This window comes from Brienomyrus brachyistius, chromosome 9, assembly GCF_023856365.1.
Source record: "Brienomyrus brachyistius isolate T26 chromosome 9, BBRACH_0.4, whole genome shotgun sequence".
In the NCBI taxonomy this organism is placed as follows: Eukaryota; Metazoa; Chordata; class Actinopteri; order Osteoglossiformes; family Mormyridae; genus Brienomyrus; species Brienomyrus brachyistius.
In genome coordinates, this window is record NC_064541.1 from 765,423 (window position 1) to 789,282 (window position 23,860).

General features: G+C 43.2%; 1 protein-coding gene and 1 long non-coding RNA gene across 3 annotated transcripts in view; one reads left to right on the forward strand and one right to left on the reverse strand.

Moving 5' to 3' along the window:
- ascc3 (activating signal cointegrator 1 complex subunit 3) overlaps window positions 1-23,860 on the forward strand; it is a 174,477-nt gene that overhangs the window by 120,665 nt on the left and 29,952 nt on the right. For both annotated transcript variants that reach the window (XM_049027147.1, XM_049027146.1), the window contains exons 15-26: window positions 11,131-11,322; window positions 11,515-11,739; window positions 14,214-14,333; window positions 14,732-14,896; window positions 15,593-15,679; window positions 16,212-16,388; window positions 18,239-18,464; window positions 19,439-19,593; window positions 22,165-22,263; window positions 22,347-22,515; window positions 23,261-23,481; window positions 23,699-23,784. In XM_049027147.1, the coding sequence (XP_048883104.1) occupies window positions 11,131-11,322; window positions 11,515-11,739; window positions 14,214-14,333; window positions 14,732-14,896; window positions 15,593-15,679; window positions 16,212-16,388; window positions 18,239-18,464; window positions 19,439-19,593; window positions 22,165-22,263; window positions 22,347-22,515; window positions 23,261-23,481; window positions 23,699-23,784 (1,922 nt within the window). The remainder of the gene's footprint in view (window positions 1-11,130; window positions 11,323-11,514; window positions 11,740-14,213; window positions 14,334-14,731; window positions 14,897-15,592; window positions 15,680-16,211; window positions 16,389-18,238; window positions 18,465-19,438; window positions 19,594-22,164; window positions 22,264-22,346; window positions 22,516-23,260; window positions 23,482-23,698; window positions 23,785-23,860) is intronic.
- Window positions 16,509-17,060, reverse strand: LOC125749675 (uncharacterized). The gene is made up of 3 exons (XR_007399980.1): window positions 16,910-17,060; window positions 16,679-16,832; window positions 16,509-16,524 (listed from the first exon to the last, which is right to left on the reverse strand). It is a non-coding gene; the product is annotated as an uncharacterized LOC125749675 (long non-coding RNA).

Sequence of the window (23,860 nt, forward strand, 5' to 3'; positions counted from 1 at the left end):
TTACAGTTCTCCTTTGATTTTTATATCATCATGTCACCGTAATGAACAGAGATCCTTAATTTGAACAAAAACAGTATTTAAAATATCAACACAAATTTGACAAACCATGCCCCCATGCAGAGGTCACACCCTGAGGCCTGGAGGTCTCCCACACCTTCCCCAAACCTCCCTGGATGATTGCAGATCTACAGATCATAGTCTGAGGTTTTTTTTTTCCCCAATGTTGCTGGAAATGTCCAGGGGTTAAGCACTTAGGCCTCCAAACGCAGTCACAGGAGAACATGTTCTATGTAATCCAGAAATTTCCCATCATTCATGCATCCAACATTCAGCAGTCACACTCTCTTCTTACGGATCATATGACTGCATTGATACTGTTGGTCAGTTTAATTCATTTATATTTCTTTATTACTTGTCTTACATTCTGACCTGTAAGTACCTTTGTACAAATGGCTCTCTCTCTCTCTGCTCTTTCACAAACACACATACACACACGTGGCCATTCGTTGGCGGTAAGCACCTGCTCGGGGAGCCTCAAAGCGGGGATATAAGTCTCCTGGACCCCGTTGGGAGGCTCTGCCACTGAGAAGCTGATTTATTACGAGTGTCTTTGAGTGCGTTTCATGTTATTTCGGGAGATGCCTGTGAGCTCCATACACTCGCTAACACTGTCTGTCAGGCCGTTTGTTTGTAGCCACAAGAAGTGACTTATTCACGGGATCTGTGGACTGACCCAGACAGCATCCTGTTGCTGTCTTAGCTCATATAAATGCAGATAATTTACATCCTCCTGTATTGTAGGGAAATAATCGCTTGGGACAGATGCGTCAGCATTAAAATGATCTCGTTTGTGTGATGTCCAGTTTTGTGTGGATTTTTTTTTTGAGATACTGATCAAACTACAGCTAAGAATAAAAGAAAAATCTTTCTTAAATATTGTAAGTTACTATTGTTCTGAGAAAGCTATTTTAGAAACAACAGTCCATATGCTTTAAAAGACTAGTCCAGTGACTATGAATATAGACTACAAAGAGTTCTGCTCTCATGTAAGAACATGTGGTATTTGACTTGTTCCAGATCTATAAATAAGTGTGAAACTGTAAGCCATGCAAGTGTTTACCAACACTTACGTTAATTAATGTTGTATGTAGTGATAATGTAGAAGAGGCCAAAAAGACTGATTCATAGCTGTCTAAATCAATGTGTTTTAAATCTTCTGGAGAACATCAATTTAGAGAATGATTGTAAGGATATATTCTAAGCAATAAATTGTAAAACTAAATCACATCTTATATTTTAGCACATGTGAAAATGAACCATTTGAAAAGTGAAGTATTTCTTTGTGGAATGCCTTTTAAATGTCGTATAAGCAGGTAAGGAAGACAGCTGGACGGCAGCTGTGTCTGTTGTCCATGTCTCTGTAATGAGTGTGGATGCATGGCTGTTTCCCGGCAGAAACCTTTTCACGTAACGTTCTGCGTAAATAATGAGAGCCTGGCTCTGTTTTGTTGCTTAGTATTGATTAGCGAAAGGAAATGATGGCTCATTCATTTCCAGCAGAGTGTAGCACTTTTTCAGTCATGTATGACATAACGGGGCTTTGTTTGCGATTTTGGTGTTAGTGTTCGGATACAGCTGCTTCTCATGCTCAAAATTGTTTTAATTCCACAACTTCTACGTCCAGGCTCTGCGAGTCCTGTCCATGGAGTGTGGGGTTCAGTGTGCTGTCACGGGGGCATGGGTGAGGACGGGCCCACCACAAATGTGGCAGATTGTCAGCTACGTAGGGAGGGGCGACGAGGCCATGAGCTTTTATGTGAGAGACAGGAGTGGGAGGGACTGTTCATCTGGGAGTAAAAGAGAGGTGTGCGGGGGAGTGTTTCTGCGTGTTTGTGGGTGTCAATCCTCCTCAGTGTCTCTCTCACTTTATTGAAAATATTCTGTAGAATATACAAGTAAGAATTCAACAGTTAAAGCAGTAATAACTTTCAATTTGGAAAATTGTGTTCTATTGTGTGTTCTTGATCCCTTGGGAAATCTTTGTTTGGCTTTAGGTTTGAGAGACTGCTGGTTTGTTAGACTGTCCTGCTTTATACATGTTGTGTTTCACTTGTGCTTCTCCTGTCATGGTCGGCTAGAGTGTTTGTGTGTAAACATTGCGGTTGAGGTTTTCACTGTTGTGTGTGCAGGTGTGACTGATGATTAAATAGAAGGCGCACAGGTGATGTATCTGGCTCGTAAACAGTGGAATTATGGAAATGGTACCCAGCGCTATGGAGATAATGAGATTCCCGTTCCATTCTTACATTTGTCACTGTGCTGAGGTGGATTATGGGATAGTGAACAGCGATTAGAGTGAGGAAGTGAACGGCATTTATATGAATATTAAGACAGTTGATTTCAGATGGTAAACCTGGCTCTGCATCAGTGATTCACGCGCACATGATACTTCGGAAGAGCATCCATGTCAGTGTCTCACGCATAGCATGCCGCTGTACATGGAGACACACACACACACACACACACACACACACTTGGACTTGCTGTAAATGCACTGACACATTCAGTAGTTACTAAAACATACATTTGTGTTTAAGTGCAATAACTTCAAATACTCAGTGTTACCAGAAGGCCTCTCTGGAGAAACCCCAGCACGCACAGAGAGCTGCACCACGAGGCATAAACATCACGGCCTGATGTCAAGTGCGTTTAAGGTGGCGCAGACGCGCCTGCCGCATGCTGCATTAGCAGTCCATGCAGGCCACATAGATCACCTCACAGTGAGTCTGCCTAATCTAGCCTGATAACAGCACTGATGTGCTGCCACCTTAAATTGGGGTTCCATAACACAGAGTAACAGCACAAAGCAAACCTTCATCTTAGCCCAGCAAGTTAGAACCTTTGGTTCCAGACAGCACTTCAGAAGTTCAGACTTAAATAAAAAAAATAAAAAAATGTGTAAGTGTGTGCGTGCGTGTGTGGTTTATATTACTTTGTGGGGACCAGATGTGTGATTAGAGTTTTCCTCTAGAAATAAATGAAGAGTTCCCACAAAGATATAATTAAACCTGTGTGTCTGTCTGTCTGTCTGTCTGCGTGTGTACGTGTGTACGTGTATGTGTGCACACTTGCATGCCCATACATATATACATATATTACTTTTTTGTGCTGGTGCTTGGCACTAGTAAATGCAATTTGTATTGACGGGGTAACAGTAGTAGTAAGTTGTAGTAAAAGTTATAACTACAAAGCATAATTTATAGTAAGAGTAGTAGTAATATGTGTACAAGCTGTGAATTTGTCTAATTTCTGTGTGACTGATGCTAACGGTACTTGATGACCCACCGTTCACAACCTCCCATGTATAAGTCCTGTAACACTCATTTTCTTACCAAATGTTTTTTACTAGCAGAGTCTTGGGAGTGTTTTTGTACAGTGATCCATTTTCCTGGCTTGTTTTCTGTACGCGTTCGTATGTCAGATTTCTCACAGCAGCCTTCAGACAAACATTTCTCCGTAAGACACAAACACACACGCATTTTGTTTTATAGCGTCTATTGAAAATATTGCAGTTTTTCAGCATCATGGTCGGATGGCGCCCTGCGTCAGGGCCTCGCAAGCTTAATTAGCTGAACAGCCAAATCTCAGTGCGATGTGCTGCCCGGCACAGTAGCATGCACTGTCAGGAGGAGCATCGTTCGGGTATGGGAGGGCTGGGCTTGTTAAAAAGCCAGCAATACCTCTGGAATTCCGCTGAAAATCCTGAAGCAAGGAGCCTGAGATCTGAGCATTTGTGCCTGTTTATATGTTGGCATCACACTAACTCTACCATGTGTGTTTGCCTGCATGTGTGCAGGTAAGAATATGCCCCTGTGTTCCAGCACTAAAGCACCTACACTGAAAGCATACAGCGAGTGTGTCTGTTTTCTACAATGCTGTACTTAATGGGATCTAACAGCAGACATCATTCCCAAAGTGTGTTCGAGTGCACTTCACAGACAGGCTTTAATCTCTCTGCACATTTCTTGTTCACTCGGCAAGGCACATCCATATTTCATTTTGTTGGAAACTGTTGGACATGAGATCCTGGGTATTGGAACTTTTGGATCTTCACAGAAATGCAAACATTTGTGAATATAAATCTCAGTTGTGAATTATGTGATGCCGGTTTTTGTGGACACGATGCGAAGCAGTCACTGGATACTGGGACACTGGATTTCAAGGCTGCAGTTGCCTTTGTCATTGTCTGCCCACCTCTCTGTCTTTGCTCATGTGGTTTTATTTAAACCATTGTTCTGTTGTGGGGTTTTATCACATATGTGTTTTGCAAGAAATGCTAGCTTTACATCTGGCATGTACCAGAAGGTTAAGGGCGGATAATAAATGATGAGTTGAAAGCCAAGGCAGTGGAGTGAAAGATTATTTAAATGTAGTTTATATGTGCTTACAGTGTGCTGTTGGGACAGCAGACTGGCAGTGGAATCTGCAGGTATTTTATTATTCACCTTATTCATGGTTGTAGCATGTAGTGAATGTTAGAAGTGCTGACAACCATCGCGTCAAAATGTTCATTAAAATGATTAAATCTATACTTCTCTAAACTGTTGGTGAATGGAGGTCAGTTTGTTGTCGCTTTGTTTTTTCTCGTCAATGTGGCTGAATGTACAGATCAGAGCTGCATGCACACAGTTCCTCTGCTTCTCGTGCAAACAGGCAGTAAGTGTACAGCTTTGGTAAAAAGTGGGAAATGCAGGAACAGAGTGGTGTGGTACACCTCAGGGAGTAAGGAGATGGGAGTGTTAGTTGTCTCAATGGAGGTACATTGCTGCTGGTTGTAAAGGCCCACCTCAGTCACAATCTATGAAACTGAAGATACTGCTTTACCTGTCACTTCCAGCACCTGCAAGCTCATGTTTGCTCCGACTGAGAGGCCGAGAGCGTGACTGTGAGCCTAGTTTCATAGTTTTTTCTTTTTTCTTATTTTTCTTGTTTTGTGATGAAAATGGACGTGCAGGAATGCAGGGTAATTGTTTACTTCAGGCCACTGTTCTTCATTACCTATTGTTGCATGGTACATGATACTTATCACTACAGTCGAACCTCGTTACTACGTACCCCGGATACAACGTTTTCACCTTTTCAATGTACAGGTTTGTAATTCTCGTTTTTAGCCTATGTATTATTCCAATAGCAGCCATTGTTTACAGCGTGTACACCCTTACAGCGTAAACTTCGATACAACATCCAAATTTCTAGAGAAAATACGAAAACTAACCATCGTTACAACGTACAGCGCTCTCCCCGCCCACCACAACTTGTGTCGCTACATCTACCTGTATCTACCTGATCTTCGCCCGACAATGCACATTTGTCTATTGCTTGCCGTTAAATGAGTTGCCTTGACCGATCATTACTGGACTGTGTAGTAATGGCTTGTTAAGTATTGTGTGCGTATTCTTTGTTCATTAAACCTTGTGAAATACCGGTCATGCCGGTAATTGTGAATTCAGAATAATAATGGAAGTAAAGGATTTTATGATTTAATTTGACCAATATTTCATTAATATTTTCAGGCCAAATGCTAATTTAGATGCAAATGTCCATCCATCCATCCATTTTCCAAACCGCTTATCCTATTGGGTCGTGGGGGGTCCGGAGCCTATCCCGGAAGCAATGGGCACGAGGCAGGGAACAACCCAGGATGGGGGGCCAGCCCATCGCAGGACACACTCACATACCAGTCACTCTCACATGCACACCTACGGGCAATTTAGCAACTCCAATTAGCCTCAGCATGTTTTTGGACTGTGGGGGGGAAACTGGAGTACCCGGAGGAAACCCCACGACAACATGGGGAGAACATGCAAACTCCACACACATGTAACCCAGGCGGACCTGACCCAGGTGAACTCGAACCCGGGTCCCAGAGGTGTGAGGCAACAGTGCTAACCACTGCACCACCATGCCACCTAGATGCGAATGTTTATTTTAAAAATCCATTTTGACCAGCCGTTGTGTATTTCCGTTGCCGTTTTTCGCCGGCCGGCACTAAGTAATCGTGAGTAATTTAAGGAAAATTTCAAGGATCCAAAGAACTTTGTCGAATTATTGAACAAGTAATAATGTGTTAGTTTGTTTTGTAGTCAATTTAAGGGTCTGTTCTATTAAAGTTTTATCATTTACATGGATATTTCGTGAGTTCTGTCATCCATCTTGCACTAAGTGGTTACAACGTTCTATGCTTATAACTTACATGTTTTTGATATCCCGTCTTGTACGTAGGTAACAAGGTTCGACTGTACCAGCATTTTCTGTGTGTGTGTGTGTGTGTGTGTGTGTGTGTGTGTGTGTGTGTGTGTGTGTGTGTGTGTGTGTGTGTGTGTGTGTGTGTGTGTGTGTGTGTGTGTCTGTGTGTGTGTCTGTGTGTGTGTTTGAGCATTCTAAAACTGTCTGTAACTCTCAAGCAAATTTTCAGAGGCTTGCCTCCATCCATCCGTCTTCCATATCCGTTCATCCCATGTGGAGCACATCCTGTACAGGGACGGCCATCTTGTCAGGGCACACAGTCACACGCTACCGGCAATTTAGAGGCACCCGCCCCCCTAAACTGAGGACACCTGCAGCGCTGCCCAGGAACGCTTGCAGACCCTACAGAGCCGGGAGCTGGAATCACAGCCTCTCCCTGGATGCAGTACTGACTGCTAAACCGCTGTGTCTCAAGGGCAGCAGTTACTTTAGTTTGATTTAATTGTATGTTAAGAGTTTAAAAAGCTTTCAAAAACGTTTTTTTGCCACTTAGAAAGAAGTCTTTACTTAGTATATAAAAGCTAATTGCCTTTATATACAGTGCCTTTATATACAATGGTCCATGTTACGATATTTCGACTTTACGATGGATAAATGTTTTTCACTTTTGTCATTCAATAAATTACATGAGATTCAGCATTTTTTTTTTTTTTTTTTATAAATTAGGCTGTGTGTTCATGATTTTGCCCAACTGTAGGCTAATGTAAGTGTTCTAAACATGTTTAAGGTAGGCTATAGGCTAGGCTATGCTGTTTGTTAGGTATGTGTAATCTGTTAAAATGCATTTTTCCCTTATGGTAGGATTGCCAGATTATAACCCCATCGCAACCCGGGGACAGGCTGTATTTAAGTCTTTTAAAATCAATGCTACGTTTTTGTTAATGTTTTGAATATGTGGTAAAAATCTGGAATATTCATAGCTGAGGAAAGGAATCCATCCAGGCTGTACCACAACCTTGTGTCCTGGGCTGTCGGGGATAGACTCCACACTCCCCTGAGACAGTTACCAAGAACAGCGCTTAGACAATGGAAGGATTCATGCTTAATGTAAAGTGACCGCATAGGTAATAGTACAGGTGGAGATTTCAGGTCCAAAGAGTACAAATCCAGACCAGGATTTTGTTTTGTTTTGTCCAGGTGAGTACTCTGTGACTGTGACTCTATACTCAACTGGTTGGTTGAAACAAAATCTTGGTCTGGATTTGTACTCTTTGGACCTGAAATCGCCACCTCTGGTTAATAGGAAGTAAAAGGTAGAAGATAAAAATCTGCTTACCTATGTAGATGCTGAGGGTTATCAGTTTTAAGAGTAGTGTCTGTAGCCATGAAATATTAAGAAGTTTGGTTCGGTGTTTAATTGCAATTATGGGTCCTATTACTATGTTTATGATTTTCACTTTGATTGAAGTGTTTTTGAAGTGGTTTCCAGGAGCACGTGGCTTTCAGTTTAGTTTCTGGAATCTAACATTTTCAAAGATGACACATTCTCAAGAATATAAAACATTATACTGATGTTTTCATCCACATTTTCTACATCATGGAGTTCATCACTGCGTTTATAACCAATAGCCAAGTTTTGCTTTATGTAATTGATATCAAGTAATTTGCAGCATCAGTGTTGGTTAGATTTATTTCCCCAAATTGCATGCTTATTGAACATCAGCTTCTAAACAAATAATTAGGAAATGGTACCACCTTCTGGCTTCAGACTGGGAGCCAGGTCAGGAGGTAAGAGTGCAGAGGTCAGGTACTTGTGAAGATTATTCATGCTGGCATGACGGAAAAGTGTGAATTATCAGAGGTCAAAGGTCAAAAGCCCATCACTCTCCTCTGAATAGTCTCCATTTGTCCTCCTTTCCTTGTCCTTTGAAATCCTTCGCATGGCATTAGCTGACTGTGTCGGAGGCAGCCAAGCCGGTAATCTGTGTATTCAGGCTCACGTTTCGCCACCTCGCCCAGAGAGGTGCAGCGTCAGGCCCAAAATCAGCCACTCGCAAGGCCATATGCTGTCCTTAACAAGTACTTCTGTACTTCCGCTCCCTGTGGTTGACACGGCATACAGAAGCAGCTTTTAGGAACTCTCTGATAGGCGTTTTTGGTGAAGACAGGCATGCAGGGGAAACACTTGAAGGTAGTGACTTTAGGCCAGGCTGCTGGTTGCATTGGTGTGCCGGGGCAGGTCTCCCTGGTACAGAACGAGAGGGAGGGGGCAGTAGGGGCCGGCAGGAACGCCTCTAATGGCCTTTTTCATGATCCTGCCGCAGCCTTGTCGCCCATTGACCTCTATTTAGACAAAGGGAGGGAGAAATTAAACTACCACAAGGGTGGAGATTATTGCCTGGGGGGGTCACGACCCACCCCGCCCCCTCAACAACCGCATTCAGCACATGCATTTCAATCAGCCCGGTTCATTCAGGTGGATGAGGGTGTGTGTGTGTGTGTGTCTGTGTGTGTGTGTGTGTGTGTGTGTGTGTGTGTGTGTGTGTGTGTGTGTGCATACAGTACAGGCCAAAAGTTTGGACTGGACCTTCTCATTCAATGTGTTGTCTTTATTTTCATGACCATTGGTAGATCATTGGTAGATTCTCACTGAAGGCATCAAAACTATGAATGAACACATGTGGAGTTATGTACTTAACAAAAAAAGGTGACATAACTGTATGACATAACATATTCTAGTTTCTTCAAAATAGCCACCTTTTGCTCTGATTACTGCTTTGCACATTCTTGGCATTCTCTCAATGAGCTTCAAGAGGTAGTCACCTGAAATGGTTTTCCAACAGTCTTGAAGGAGTTCCCAGAGGTGTTTAGCAAGGGTGCAAAGCAGTAATCAGAGCAAAGGGTGGCTATTTTGAAGAAACTAGAATATAAAACATGTTTTTTGAGGCCCATTCTTCATGATGCCAGCAGACTGCTTGCGATATATTTCCCTGAGTCAGTGAGTGACACGCTGAGGGGGCCAGGATCAGATGTTCCCTGCGTATCGGCTTGTGCGTTTTCGCCTGCCCCTGGGGCATTAATCCTGCCTTTCTCTAGCAGTCGCCCAGCTGCTATCAGAGTGCTTATGGAAATGGACCCTGCCGGCTGCACTTTGAAGTGTGTCCCTGGAACTGCCCCGGCGTTGTAGCACAGACAATGGTGTTGGGATTAAAGGTGCTTTGCACAAAAGTATTAAAGCTAATCCATTGAAAATCATAATAATATCAATTAGTAGTAGCCACAATTATAACGCTAGTTAAGACTCTTAAGCATAGTTAACCATACAGCAAAGTAATCATTTGAAGGTTTTGATGCCCAAAACTTGAACTGGATACTCATTTATTTATTATTTATTCACTGCATATTTACCTCCTCGTGCTGATTAGATTAAATGCGAGCAGCGCTATTGGCTCAGAGCTCCTGGATTTGGGATTCGAATCTCACCTGTTATGTGTGTCTGTGGCTTTTGTGTCCCCGTGTGGCTCGTGAGGATCACCTTTGTGTAGAACTACGGGGTCGGGCCGTGCTCAAGGGCCCAACACTGTGCCAGTTAACATTAATGAAAAAAACAGCATAACCATTAGTGTCCTGAGGTAGGTGCACGGTCATATATATAAGGGCCCTGCTCTCTAACCTCGAGCTTTTCTCATTTGGACACCTCTGCGTCAGATAAATAAGTCTGTTGTATATAAAGTGTTTTTATGCATGTAAATACAGCAGTCCAGACGCTGTGTGCATGCTCTCGCAAGCAGTAAATACGATTTAGGACTGAAAGAAAGCGTATTCGAGGTGGACAGGTCATGACCCCAAGGCATGCAATTTTGTTCGAATCATACGCACAAAGAAGCAGGGATCACTGTTGTCCTATTAATTTGCGACAGAGTGGGCTGATAGCTACAGCTAATAAAATGTTTAAAAGCAACAACTTAAATGTAGAAAAATTAAATTTTGCGGATCTAGATTGTGCTTTATAGTGTGGGTTATGGGTACACAGATGAAGAAAAATATACAAACCAAACACCAGTATACTTACCTGCCCCTATGCAAGCGGGATGTGCCGTGAGACTCAGCGAGACGCCACCCTGAGTTTATTCCATGTTAAAGGCACAAACAGCATGTGTACGCCTGAGGTTAATCCCCGCATTATGTGCCCTATCATATTCTTATTATAAATACAAGTATTTCATTTAATGTGATCTTCAATGCTAAAGGATTTACAGACTTTGATAGAACTTATATTACTTCTGTTGTATTATTTATTAGATTTTTGTTATTGTTCATTCTCCCTTTGGTTTTCCCCCTGCAGTTAATTTGGTCTTTGCCCTGTCAGTTTGCTGAGGACTGATTTCTTCTGTTCTGTCAGTCTGTAACTGGGGCCAGTGTCTGGCTTGTATGTCAGTGAAATGGTACACAATAGCCTAATAAGAATGATTATCGGCTGTGGCTCTAAGCCCACAGCTTAGCGTACAAATACGCTAAGATCATAAACAATATTAATAAAAGAAAACACCAGCTAGATTTAGAAGCATTAGTTTAGTTAAAAAATACCCTAATCCGCTTGTTCTCTGGACTTAGCTCAATAGCACTGAATTATTCTTCTGAAATAATATAGCTTGGCCTAAATCTGTAAAATCCAAATACAAAACATTTTTGTTTCTGACTGACAACTTGACAAATCTCCATTTGTGTATTCAGTGCTCTTGTCTTTGTGCTCTAGTTAATATGTATCATTATTGCAGAAAATATTCAGTAATGACTGCGGTGCCCGGTACAGAGATTCAACCATGTCGTGGTCAGTGTGTCATGCTGAGTGTTTGGTATCGATGTGTGGTGTTGTTCCTTCAGGTGCAGAGGTCCCGGAACAAGCAGATGAGGGAGATGTTCCCCGATGGGTTTGGGATCCACCACGCTGGGATGCTGCGTCAGGACAGGAACCTGATGGAAAGCATGTTCTCCCGTGGATACGTGAAGGTGCTGGTTTGCACCGCTACGCTGGCCTGGGGGGTCAATCTGCCCGCCCATGCAGTCATCATCAAGGTGCGTCTGTATGTTTGAAGGCAAACACTCATTCTGCCATCTTGTGTGTGTGATTATAATTCATTCATTCATTTCACATGTTCATGTGATTTCCAGTGTTCAGAGGTGATCTTGAATTAAAAACAATAATAACTTTTATTGTTACTTTTTTTCAGAAAGGTAAATTTAATTGATCTGTATTTTGTGAACCAGGGCACCCAGATTTATGACGCTAAGCGTGGTACTATGGTGGATTTGGGCATCCTGGACGTGATGCAGATTTTTGGGCGTGCGGGACGGCCCCAATTCGACAAATTTGGCGAAGGCACCATCATCACCACCCACGACAAACTGAGCCACTACCTCACCCTGTTGACCCAGCAAAACCCCATAGAGAGCCAGTTCTTGGAGAGCCTTGCTGATAACCTCAATGCGGAGGTAATGAGACCATGTTGGCCAGACATGTGCAGTCCAGGCATATTCCTGTCCAGTCACCTGCTAGATTGTTGTGAATATGTATTGTGGCAGCGTCCTTTAAGGACCATTCAAATCTAGAATATTGATAGAGTTTTTAAGCTTCAGTGTCTCTTTACTTTCCATCTTGACCACATGATGGCAGTACCTTTGAGGTAGATGTATCAGCTATGTACTGTAGTTGAACAGTAGATGGCAGTAAAAGTCCAAGTTAAAATAGCTGTCCCTCTTGTTCATCTGACAAGGTAAAAGTATTTCAGTTGAAATATAACAATATTTTATGTGTTATAAGGCACTTTCTAAATGTTGACCATTATGCTATTTTATTTATTTTTGATAAGAGATACACATTGAGATTTACATTTGCTTCCTAATCCTTAGGGTTATTTATGTACGGTAAGTTTGTCAGTGTCAGCCATTGTATCAGCATAGGTGCATCGGTCTGTTTACAAAGACAGTGGCGGTGATTTCTATAAAAGCTGGGGTTAGTCATATGCTATACAGCCCTCACATGGACAGTGGGCATCCCTCTGGAACAACTTTCACGCCACTGACGTGGTGATGAACAGAATGGGAGAGGAGGAGCGAGCAGATGAACGATGAGGACAATAAAAGGTAGAAGAGTCAGCTGATCAAGATGGCGTAGATTTGCTGTTTGAGAGACTACGCACAGGCAGTTAAACGTAAATTGTAGTGACGTGTTCAGCTATAGCGATAAGGCCTGCCTCCACTTCCGAAGCAGCAGTTACGCTCTCCCTGGAACGTCCTTGGTGTAGCTGCAGTGATGGGTAGTTCTCTTTCGGTCGGACGGCATCTTGCCGAGGCACTGGCTTGTGTTTTTGTGGGGAAAAAGCAAGGATGGAGGACTGGATAATCTATTGGAGATACTGTCTTTGATTCAAGAAATAGATGGAGATTAGATTGACTGGATCCATAAAAATGTTGTTTTATTTTATTTTATTTTTTCTGCGAATTCAGAGATGCCTCTGAATGTAGAATGAGCAACCTTGTAGGAAACCATTTAAAGAGGTGCAGTTGTACTTTGCAAACATAGGGGGCAGTGTTTACAAGTGAAACTGCTCAACTTTTTTTTTTTTTTCTTTCTTTCAATTTTTTATTTTTTTTTTATTCTCCAGTGATGCAGGGATTTCATAGGATGTGTTCCTGATATAGATGTAGGGATCCAAAATCTGTGTAAACATGGCAGCTAGAAGATTTTATTTTGTTTGTTTTTTATTCTCGTTTGCCAAAAATGGACCTTGCTTCACCTTCTAGTCCAGCCTTCAGAAGCCCAAACAAATGATTTGGCAGCATTGATTTTGATGTCACCTCCTCAGCCATATCTTGTTACAGACACTCTGAGTTGTAGCTACTGTTTGTGAGATTGGTGTAGTTTGTTTTTACCCCAAGGCTGTGAACTCATTGAATTATTGATCTCTGAATTATTGAATTATCAAGTTATTGAACAGAAAATCAGTAGAACAGGTACAACGTCTCTAGATCCCAAAAACAACGTTGAAACATTACCTAGGCTCCATGACTTTAATCTTCCCCATAAGTTCTCCTAAATGATGCTAACAAACCATAGCGACCACTGACACATACAGCACTCAGTGTTATAAAAACATCATTCTCACGTCCCTTTAAACCACATAATTGAATCTGCCTCCAGTTATTAACATATTTGATTCTGATGTTGTAGACAAACACATTGGCTTTAAATCTGCTGCTGTAATGTGCAATTTACCACTGTTTCATAGCATTATAAAACCACAACGGATTACACATCTTGTCATATTTAACACACCAGACATTCCCAGGACATGTTAGTTTCTATATTTGTGTGTGTGAACAGGTATATACACATATATACATACATATAACATGCATATGTACATTTTTCTTGAATATTTTTAAATTATTTTTATTACCAGCCTCTTAGCAATTGTGCAGCTAACATCTGCGTATAGTTACTCCTACCTCTGCTATGTCAGTGTGACCATTGCCATTATAAGATTACTCATCTTCAGCTGTCAGACAGGACAGTTTTAAATCACAGACTTGTCTAGGAAAATGCAGTGATTGTAGGCTCTAGGTCCAAAATGACATACCAGTTTCAGGAAACAAAGGTCAGCAAGAATTTGTCTGGGCTGCGTGCAGAAAAAGCCCATGTAGTGTTGAAGAAGTCACTGGAATTCAGCGGGACTGAAGATGACCTTCTGGGTTACATAAGAAGCTGTTTCATTTGACCTATGTGACCTTCTCTAAAAGTATGTGTGGCAAGAATTGACTGGGGGTGGTGGGGGTGGGGGGTGTTTTTTTCCTGTTTGGCTCCTCACATATAATATTTTATTGCTGGTTAAATCGCTTTCTTCAAAAGTTGTATAAAATCCCTTAGAAATGATGCGGACTAGGACTGAGTGGTTGTCTCCTTGTAGGTGGCTTTGGGGACAGTCACCAACGTTGAGGAGGCGGTGAAGTGGCTGAGCTACACTTACCTGTATGTGCGCATGAGAGCCAACCCATTGGCCTACGGCATCAACCACAAGGCTTACCAGGTTCACCCTCTCGCCAGCCCACGCAGATTAAAATGAACCACCGTCTGTTTCCTTTGTACCTCCTTAAATGTGCCTGTCTAACAAACACTTTTGTTGAAAGCCACATGTAGTCGTACAGTAACCAAAAGCAGTGTGGTGGTACACGCTGTGGTTTATCAACATCACACCTAGCAATCTGACATGGGCTCTGGATGTTTTGTGTTTGAAGTAAACAAACAGAGTAAAGCCAATAAATGAGTATGACTTCAGTATTTTTAAACGGTGCATGGCACGGATATTCTGGTATTTGTAGTGGAATGAATCCTGCCTGGATATTATAATATCCGTCTGTTGTCTCACCGAGCTGGACGTTGCGTGTTTTGTGACTGGGATGGGTCTGACATCTCCACTGCCGACAGATGGACCCAGGACTGGAGGTGTATCGGCGTGAGCTGGTGGTGGAGTCGGGCCGGAAGCTGGACAAGACCCGCATGGTGCGCTTTGAGGAGCGGACGGGCTACTTCTCCTCCACGGACCTGGGTCGAACTGCCAGCCACTTCTACATCCGATACAACACCATTGAGGTATCACCCTGTCGACTGAAGGTGCCCTGGTGTAATGACTGATTAATGCGTTCCTTAAATCACTTTTCTCTTTCTCCTTTCCAGTCAGGTCTCGTCATTGTGTGTAATTAGAGCCTTTTTTGCGTTTAATAAAGAAACAATCAGTAGAATCAGGCATTTTGTGAGTTAATTGCAGAGTACGGGCAGGTCAGACTGCTTGCGTTTATTCTCCGCCTCCCCGATTCTCACGTTGCTCATGTTGCAGTGCTATGATGAAAATCTTGGTAAATTGTCATAATTAGTGTCGTGACAATTATGGTAATTAATTTCTGTCAGTGTTTAGAATGTGATGTTGCACTGATAGTCACAGAGTTGAAGGTTGTCTAATGAATAAACATTGCGAATGAGTTGGTTTGGCGCATAAGGATTGTGATGTATGACCATATTGTGCGGGAGGTGAGATGACTGTTCTTGCGGTGTTTGGGATGTCTATGGAAGTACTAACACAGGCAGAGAGTGTGGCCTCACGGCCAGGCCTGAAAAATGCCTAACCCCGTCACCTGGATGTGCCGTCGATGCCGTTTCCTTTTTTAACTCGAGATATCAGGGTGTCTGCCGTCCCCTTCATTTGTTGTTTCCTGTCTTGTATGCTTCCGGTGTTTCTTCTGTGAGAGATCTTCATTTATTGTTATTTCTCCACACCCCTGTCTTCTGAAGACATTTAATGAGCTATTCAACGCGCAAAAAACTGAGGCCGACATCCTGAGCATCGTTTCCAAAGCCGAGGAGTTTGAGCAGGTCAAGGTGAGTGCTGGAGACCCAGTTTGCTGTCAGTCATCATCCATGTAGGTCCAGAGGTTCCCCCGCTATCCTGTCCTCTTCTTTTTCGTTCCCATCCTGCGCATCATCACATGAATAAATTTTTCCACTGTCCACTCTTGATTTTTCTCTTTCTACTTTCACGCCTAATTTTTCAATCCGCCTCATGTTTCTTATCTCTTTTTCTCTCTCACGCTTCACCTGTTACCTTCACCAGCTACTGCCTGTTGTAAAAAAAAAACAGAAAAAAACAATTTTGAGGAGAATTTTAAGAGACCTTTACCTTAACATTAAGTCAAGTCACTTTTTTGTCATTTTACACACAATATTTGTGTGAGACTGTATTGACGGTTCCCAAAACTCAAGTATTTTTCTTATTAAAAATAGGTGATTTGAAGATCAAGCACTTACCAGTTTTACTAATTGGATACTAGTCACTCTTAATTGAGGCATATTCTGAATGTGGCTGCTGAGAGTAGCGATACTGAGGTCTTCGCTTCTGGTGACATGTCGGCAGGTGCGTGAAGAGGAGCTGGAGGAACTCGAGCAGCTGCTGCACAATTACTGCGAACTGCCTGCGGCCGGCGGCGTGGAGAACAGCTATGGCAAGATCAACATCCTGCTGCAGACGTACATCGGCCGTGGGGAGGTGGACAGCTTCTCCCTCATCTCCGACCTGTCCTACGTAGCTCAGGTGGGACAGTGTGGGTGTGATACCTTTCTGAGATAAACCCCTTCTCCCTCATCTCTGACCTGTCCTTCATAGCTCAGGTGGGACAGTGTGGGTGTGATACCTTTCTGAGATAAACCCCTTCTCCCTCATCTCCGACCTGTCCTACGTAGCTCAGGTGGGACAGTGTGGGTGTGATACCTTTCCGAGATAAACCCCTTCTTCCTCATCTCTGACCTGTCCTACGTAGCTCAGGTGGGACAGTGTGGGTGTGATACCTTTCTGAGATAAACCCCTTCTCCCTCATCTCTGACCTGTCCTACGTAGCTCAGGTGGGACAGTGTGGGTGTGATACCTTTCTGAGATAAACCCCTTCTCCCTCATCTCCGACCTGTCCTACGTAGCTCAGGTGGGACAGTGTGGGTGTGATACCTTTCTGAGATAAACCCCTTCTCCCTCATCTCTGACCTGTCCTACGTAGCTCAGGTGGGACAGTGTGGGTGTGATACCTTTCTGAGATAAACCCCTTCTCCCTCATCTCCGACCTGTCCTACATAGCTCAGGTGGGACAGTGTGGGTGTGATACCTTTCTGAGATAAACCCCTTCTCCCTCATCTCCGACCTGTCCTACGTAGCTCTCATAAGATTGTGAGGCTGTAGGTATAAATTGCTAAGCTGTGCATGTCTCATCGCGGATCGATCCTGTATAGCTCAGGTAAGTCAATACATCTGTATCTTGTACTTCTGAAAACAATAGCCGTCCTATCCTTAGTAGACTTTTCCTGACGTTGGGGAGCACAGTCTGATATCGCTAAGGTAAGCTAAACCACACAGTGTGTCTCTACCCAGAGTTTATAGAAGTGCTTATTATTATCACCGTTTTAAATGGCTTGATTTTGGTTAACGATGTTCATTTTGTTGTGTTTAGCAGTTCTAGCTTCTTTTTTTTTTTACTTTTCAGTAGCATGTAACTAATTGTATTCTTGTAATTAGTTGATTTGGTGTTAGAACCAAATTTAGCAAATGCACCTATGATTGAAATGATACATATTTTACGAGAGACGCAAATTCTTTATGCACCGATATTTTCCCCCCATATTGCTTCCCATTTTCTGCTTAACCCATTTATCTTTGGTTTTCTGTGGTAACTGATTCCATGTGTTTGAATATTTGAAATAGTTTCACCAAATTCCCTCTTTGCTCCTAATTCGCTAGATTTCAAAAGTGTTCTGGGGATTTTTGAACCAGTTGCCATTGTACAGAATAAAGGATCTGATTCCAAATCCAGACTCGGCTCTCTGCAACAGTGTGGCACTTGGCTGCTTCTCTCGCCACTACTGCTGGCTCTCAGCCCTACATCACTCTCAATGGATATAGCAGCCGGCTTACACTGGGGTCCTGTTACGCTCCCCAAGAGCTACACTGTGTTTTAGTTTCTTAGCAGAGCTCAAAGAAATAAAGGAATATTACGACTTTTAAACATTACTTTGAAAGGGAAAAGTGATTTACAAGGTTTTTTTGTTATTGTTATCATTATTGTAATCAACAGCTTATTTTTTACTTATTGTTCTGTCCATTGAATTTCACGTGTCGTTAAAAGCGCTCTGTGCAGAATAGTTCGGTAGCTACTGGCACAGTGTTGAACCTCAGAGTGTTGCATCCTGTCAAAGGCCTCCTTGGTTGATGCTGGGTGGGGGTCAGCTGTGATATGCTGGGGTGGGGTGGCTCTCCGTAAGGAGGAGAGCGGACCATTGAAAGGAGCAACTCCATCTCAGTAAATCATGCCAGCTGTGCCTTAACAGTCACTGAAGGTGGAGCGACCGACTGATGACGTGACTCCCCTTCCCCGCTCTCTCTCCCCTCCCTCCTGGCAGAACGCCGCCCGTATCGTGCGGGCCCTGTTCGAGATCGCCCTGCGTAAGCGCTGGCCCACCATGACCTACCGCTTACTCACGCTGTGCAAGGTGATCGACAAGCGCCTCTGGGGCTGGGGCCACCCGCTGCGGCAGTTCCCCGTCCTGCCCGAGACTGTGCTTTCCAGGCTGGAGGAGAGGAGGCTCACCGTCGACAAGCTGAAGGACATGAGGAAGGACGAGATTGGTGCGTCTCTGCAGGAGACAGTGGCCACATATGGTGTCGTATTTGGGCCAGCAGGTGGTGTAGTGCTTAAGGATCTAGGCTCAGAAGCAGAAGGTTCCTGGACCTCAGAGTGGCCTAGCTGTAACTTTGATCAAGATCCTTATTATTCCCTGCATTATTCCTTTAAAAATGCAGCTGTGTGAATGGACGCAATTTTTAATTTTTCCAGCTAAACCACTAAATTTAAAGGGGGATCGAGATTCTTGCAACTGCACGGGGATCCTCTGAATCTATTGTTTCTCTTGAAGTGAAGGGGAATGAGGCAATTATCCCTCTGTGTTTCTATGACGATCCTCTGAAGCCATGTTCACTCTGAGGGAGCAGCAGACAGTGATGCTTGTGTGTTTCTATGGTGATTTCTTGAAAATCTGCCCTTACACCGAAGAGAGTCTAGTGCACTGTGAGGTTTCTAACGTAATCCCTGAATCATTCATTTTCTCTGAAAAGCCTGGAAACCAGTGCTGCCTTTTGCAGCTTCACATTTAAACCATTTGTAGTATTATTGGGGGTAGTGTTAACAGCATTACTTATAGCGTATAGTACATATTTTTATTTTATTTCTGTTGTTAAGTAAAGCACTGAGTGCTGAGTATCGGTTAAGCATGAATATTATTTTTAATCTTTGCAGAGTATATATAGGGTCTACGCTTTTGTTCAAGATTCAAACACTTTATTGTTATTGTGTACAACCCCAAGGTGCGTTAATAAATACAAAATCAGCTATAAATAAATAAACACACAAATAAATAAAATAATCGTGCAATATATGTCAACACTTTCCACAAAGATGCGACATGCAGTGTTGAATCTTTTGTTATAATAGTCTTTTTAGAGAGTTATATTACATCGTGCTTATATAAATACACCATGTAACGCTGTACTGTTTGAAGGCTGCGTTCTCCTAATGCCATTTATGATTGTATTTCTTGCCACAGGCCACATGTTGCATCACGTGAACATTGGGCTTAAGGTCAAACAGTGTGTCCACCAGATCCCCTTCATCCTGATGGAGGCCAGCATCCAGCCAATCACACGGACTGTCCTGCGAGTCCGACTCTCAGTTACCCCCGACTTCAGATGGAGTGACCCGGTACTATCGCATACGTGTCCTTATACAGTAACACAGCTCTATGATGGTGATTGTTGTAGCATGTGCAGTGTCGTTATACTCTTTACTATGGACTATGAACTAGTTTTATATATATTTTCCGTGAATCTTTTTTTTTTTGGCCAAAACATGCAGGGTCCTTACTTGCTTTTGAGTTTTTGTGCGACTTGTTTCACCTCATTTAACAGACTGTGTTGTTTTTCTGACACTTCTGTGAGATTAGAGCTTTGTTTCCAGGCTAGAGTGCAGAGACACTTCTGAAAGATAAGGGATTTGTTTTAGAGGGTGACGGTGGAGACACTTCTGTGAGATTAGGCTTTCAGAAGGAGCATTCTAGGCAGGACAGATGTTCAGCGGAGATGCCGATCTGTCTTTGTCCTCTTTGGTCACATGCACACAGCCACACATTCTTATCTGCCCTTTCGGGGATCACTTATCTCTCTATTGTGGACAGTGAAACTTCTGTGTATTTGTATTGGTTTTTGGGTGGGATTACGTGATACGTGTGTTTGCTGTAACACACATAACCTCTGTGAAGGAAAGCGTGTGAAAATGTCTGTATGACTGAAACATAGAGGCCAGCACCTCTATTCAGAAGTGAGGTCTATGGGACACTGGAACAGGTTGAGATCAGAAGGGGTGGCATTTGGCCAAAGCCTGGGGGGGGGGCTGACAGTGGTGCTGTTCCAGTTGGCCGCCACTTGCCACGTTTGCGTAAGCCTGGCTCCCGAGTGGCCATTTGCATGTACAAGTATCAGGCATAGGGTCAAGCCTGGGTGGTGGCAACTGCCGTCTGGAAAAGCTGTGGTGTCCTGAAGGCCGCAGTGGGGGTAGCTGTGTGAAATGATGCATGGACACCCCCGCCCCCACTCCCCCCCACCCCACTCCCATACCGTTTTTCATCAGCCCCCAGCCATCATGCTGGAGCACATCTGTCCATAAGTAGAGCAGCAGCTTTCAGACTGAGAAATATGGAATGGGAAAGTAATATCGGCATTTCTGCAGTACCGCCAGTGACCTCACGTTATGCAAAATCGCACGTTTAAAAATGACGCAGCTTATGGAAAAAATAGGCTTGAAACGGTTATGCTAATTGAAAAGATTTTATACGATTAAACATTTCTCCAAACCTGAAAGTATTTCTTTGATATTCACCACCTAAAATTTCACCACTGTGCAATATCCTTGCACAGTTTGTATAATTTCCTTGTTCACTCATACGCCAATGAAGTAGACTGTGAAAATTATTAGTGATGTATCTCCCTCTCCGATGGTACAATACTCACTTACAGTAGATACATAATCTACAAAACAGTGCAAAAAAGATATCCTTAAACATTCAAGAGGATTCAGTACAGCTCTGATGCGATATGATGTAAATCAATTTATTACTGATCATTTGAAGTAAAAAATATATGAAATGTAGCTATGTTGTTTTCACATGGACTGGATTTCCAGTTTGAATAATTTTTCCATATCTAAAAATGATTATGAACTGAGTATAAGTATGAATGAGTATGAGCTAACTGAGTATAAGTATGAATGAGTATGAGCTAACTGAGTTTGAAGTGTACTTCTGCATAGACCAACACATTCAGGCATGTTATGCTGCTGTATTAAACATAAACATATCAGGGATGAAATTGCATATAAGCCAACAGAGATTTGCGCTATGCAGACAACTTTCCCCTGTTTGCCAATCATGCATCAGCCAATCCATGTCTTGGAAATACGCAGAATATCAGTACTGCCTGTAATAGCAGCAGAATCTGCAGGATTTTAACCGGTATGCCTGTCCTTGTTTAAAGGTGTGTGCCGACTACTCTGTTGAATTCGAGAACATTGAAACATTATTAATGTTCAGGCAAAACACAGATAACATTTCAGAATCGCAGCCTGTCGACCCTTAACAGTCAGGGAAATGCCAGGGATTACCGAGTTCTGGTGAAGAGATTACCACCGATATGTTAATGGCTTTCTGCCTTCTTAAATAGGAGCTCTTTTGTTCGTGAGCTGCGAGTACATGCGGAATGTGAAGATAGATGTTTGTGTCCTATTAGTAATGCATGCTTATAGCATGGGGAAGTGGAAATGGACCAGGGAGAGCTTAGACACGATCCGCTCCATATGGGCGCAGCTCCTGGTGAGATTCTCTCTACATGTATGTGCGCTTCGGGTCTCACTGCGAAGCACTGCATCAGCGGATCTAATCTTCTGATTTTTAAGTTGGTTAATTAAGTTTTTAATGTTTTTGGAAATTGGCTTAATTTTTTAATTAAGGTTTTTTTTTTTTCTTGACAGAGAAAGACAATTACGCTATTAATATGCCTTCATTGTTTCACGTGCTTGCTTTGTCCTGCCGCGGTGTGACCCCCCTCTCCGAATCCCCATCACCAATTCTAGTAATTATGCTCTGGCTGTAGACGGTCAGCTTGAAGGAATGGCGGAGTAGTAATCATAAGTTCTGCGTGTTCTTCCTGTTCTCTTTCAGAAGTTGGCTCTCAGTTGACAGGTGAACTCATTCTTTCCTTTCATCTTTTACCCTTCTGTCAGGTGCATGGGTCTGTGGGGGAGCCCTGGTGGCTCTGGGTTGAGGATCCAGTCAATGATCACATATATCACTCCGAGTACTTCCTGCTTCAGAAGAAACAGGTCTGTGACCTATGATGATAATGGCCATAGCTCGCTTCCTGCCTGACAGATCCAGCCCATCTTCTGCTCTCTGGTGCCTGCAGGTGGTGACGTCTGAACCACAGAACCTGGTTTTCACTATTCCCATATTCGAACCCCTGCCGTCGCAGTATTACATCCGCGCCGTGTCCGACCGCTGGCTGGGCGCCGAAGCCGTCTGCATCATCAACTTCCAGCATCTCATCCTGCCTGAGCGCCACCCACCACACACAGGTGCGGCACAGCCCTCATGCACACCTTGCATGTATCTGTGACATATCCGAGCCTGTGACATCCCGTACTTCATGTTTGGCTTGTAAATGCCGTAGACAGACACAACACACCTGTGAAATTCCTCGCATGCATGTATACCACATCATTACCGTAATTCCCACGTATTTGAACTGCTTGTCATTTAAACTTCTCACAGCATTCAAATGTATGACACTTACTAGTTGTTAATCGGTACACCTGTATTGCATTTGCCTACATAAACCCTTCCGGCCCTCTGGGCAAATTTAAACTTTATCGTAGGTCACCTGTTTCAGCAAACACGGTGACATGCAAGCAAAACACAAAATTCCACGCACCGGTGGAAGGCTAGGGGCATAAATTCACCACATATTAACTCCGGCGCCTCGATTTGCATGGGAACGGCAGGTGAGATGACCTGACTCGTTATACAGCATCCAAAGTGTTAATTAGCTCCTAGAATTCATTAGCTTGATTGTAACCATTAAACGGATGCTCTTGAGGTTAAACAGAGCGTTTCTCTGTTTTCTCACACTTCTGTTTACTTGGATGCCTTTGGTCCATAACTTTCGCCTGATATTGGGAAAGTAGGACTGTTCCAAACTCTTTACAAGCCTCAATGTATCATAATCATCCAGGCTGCTCTGTCGGGTCACCCATGCTGGGGAATTGCTTTGAAGCTGCTTTGCTATTGTTCTAACGCTCCTCTAATGGTCACACATTGCAGAGCTGCTGGACCTGCAGCCACTCCCGGTCAGTGCCCTGGGGAACCGGGAATATGAGAGCCTGTACAAGTTCACACACTTCAACCCCATTCAGACCCAGATTTTCCACACACTCTACCACACCGACACCAATGTCCTCCTGGGAGCCCCAACCGGCTCAGGCAAGACCATCGCAGCTGAGATGGCTATTTTCCGCGTCTTCAACAAGTACCCATCCTCAAAGGTGGGTCTTCAGGCCTTATAAAAGGCTCTCCCAGCTGTTTTCCAATAGTAGTGACTTTACAAAGGTCTTGTTTATAAAACTTCTACTTTTTCAATAAAAAGGAATTAGGGGGCGATGTTCCCTGTTGGTCCCTGGCGGTCTGCATTAATGCTACATCAGTTATCCCATGATATGCTATCCCTGTTTGCTCATTTAGCGGTTCTCCTCTGAAATGTAGGTGGTCTACATTGCTCCGCTGAAGGCTCTAGTCCGAGAAAGAATTACAGACTGGAAGTTGCGCATAGAAGAGAAGCTCGGAAAGAAGTATGTCCAGGACTGCTGCTGATTATTTTAGTTTGTGTCTTATGCTAGTATTAGCATTGCAGGGCGTTCCACAAAG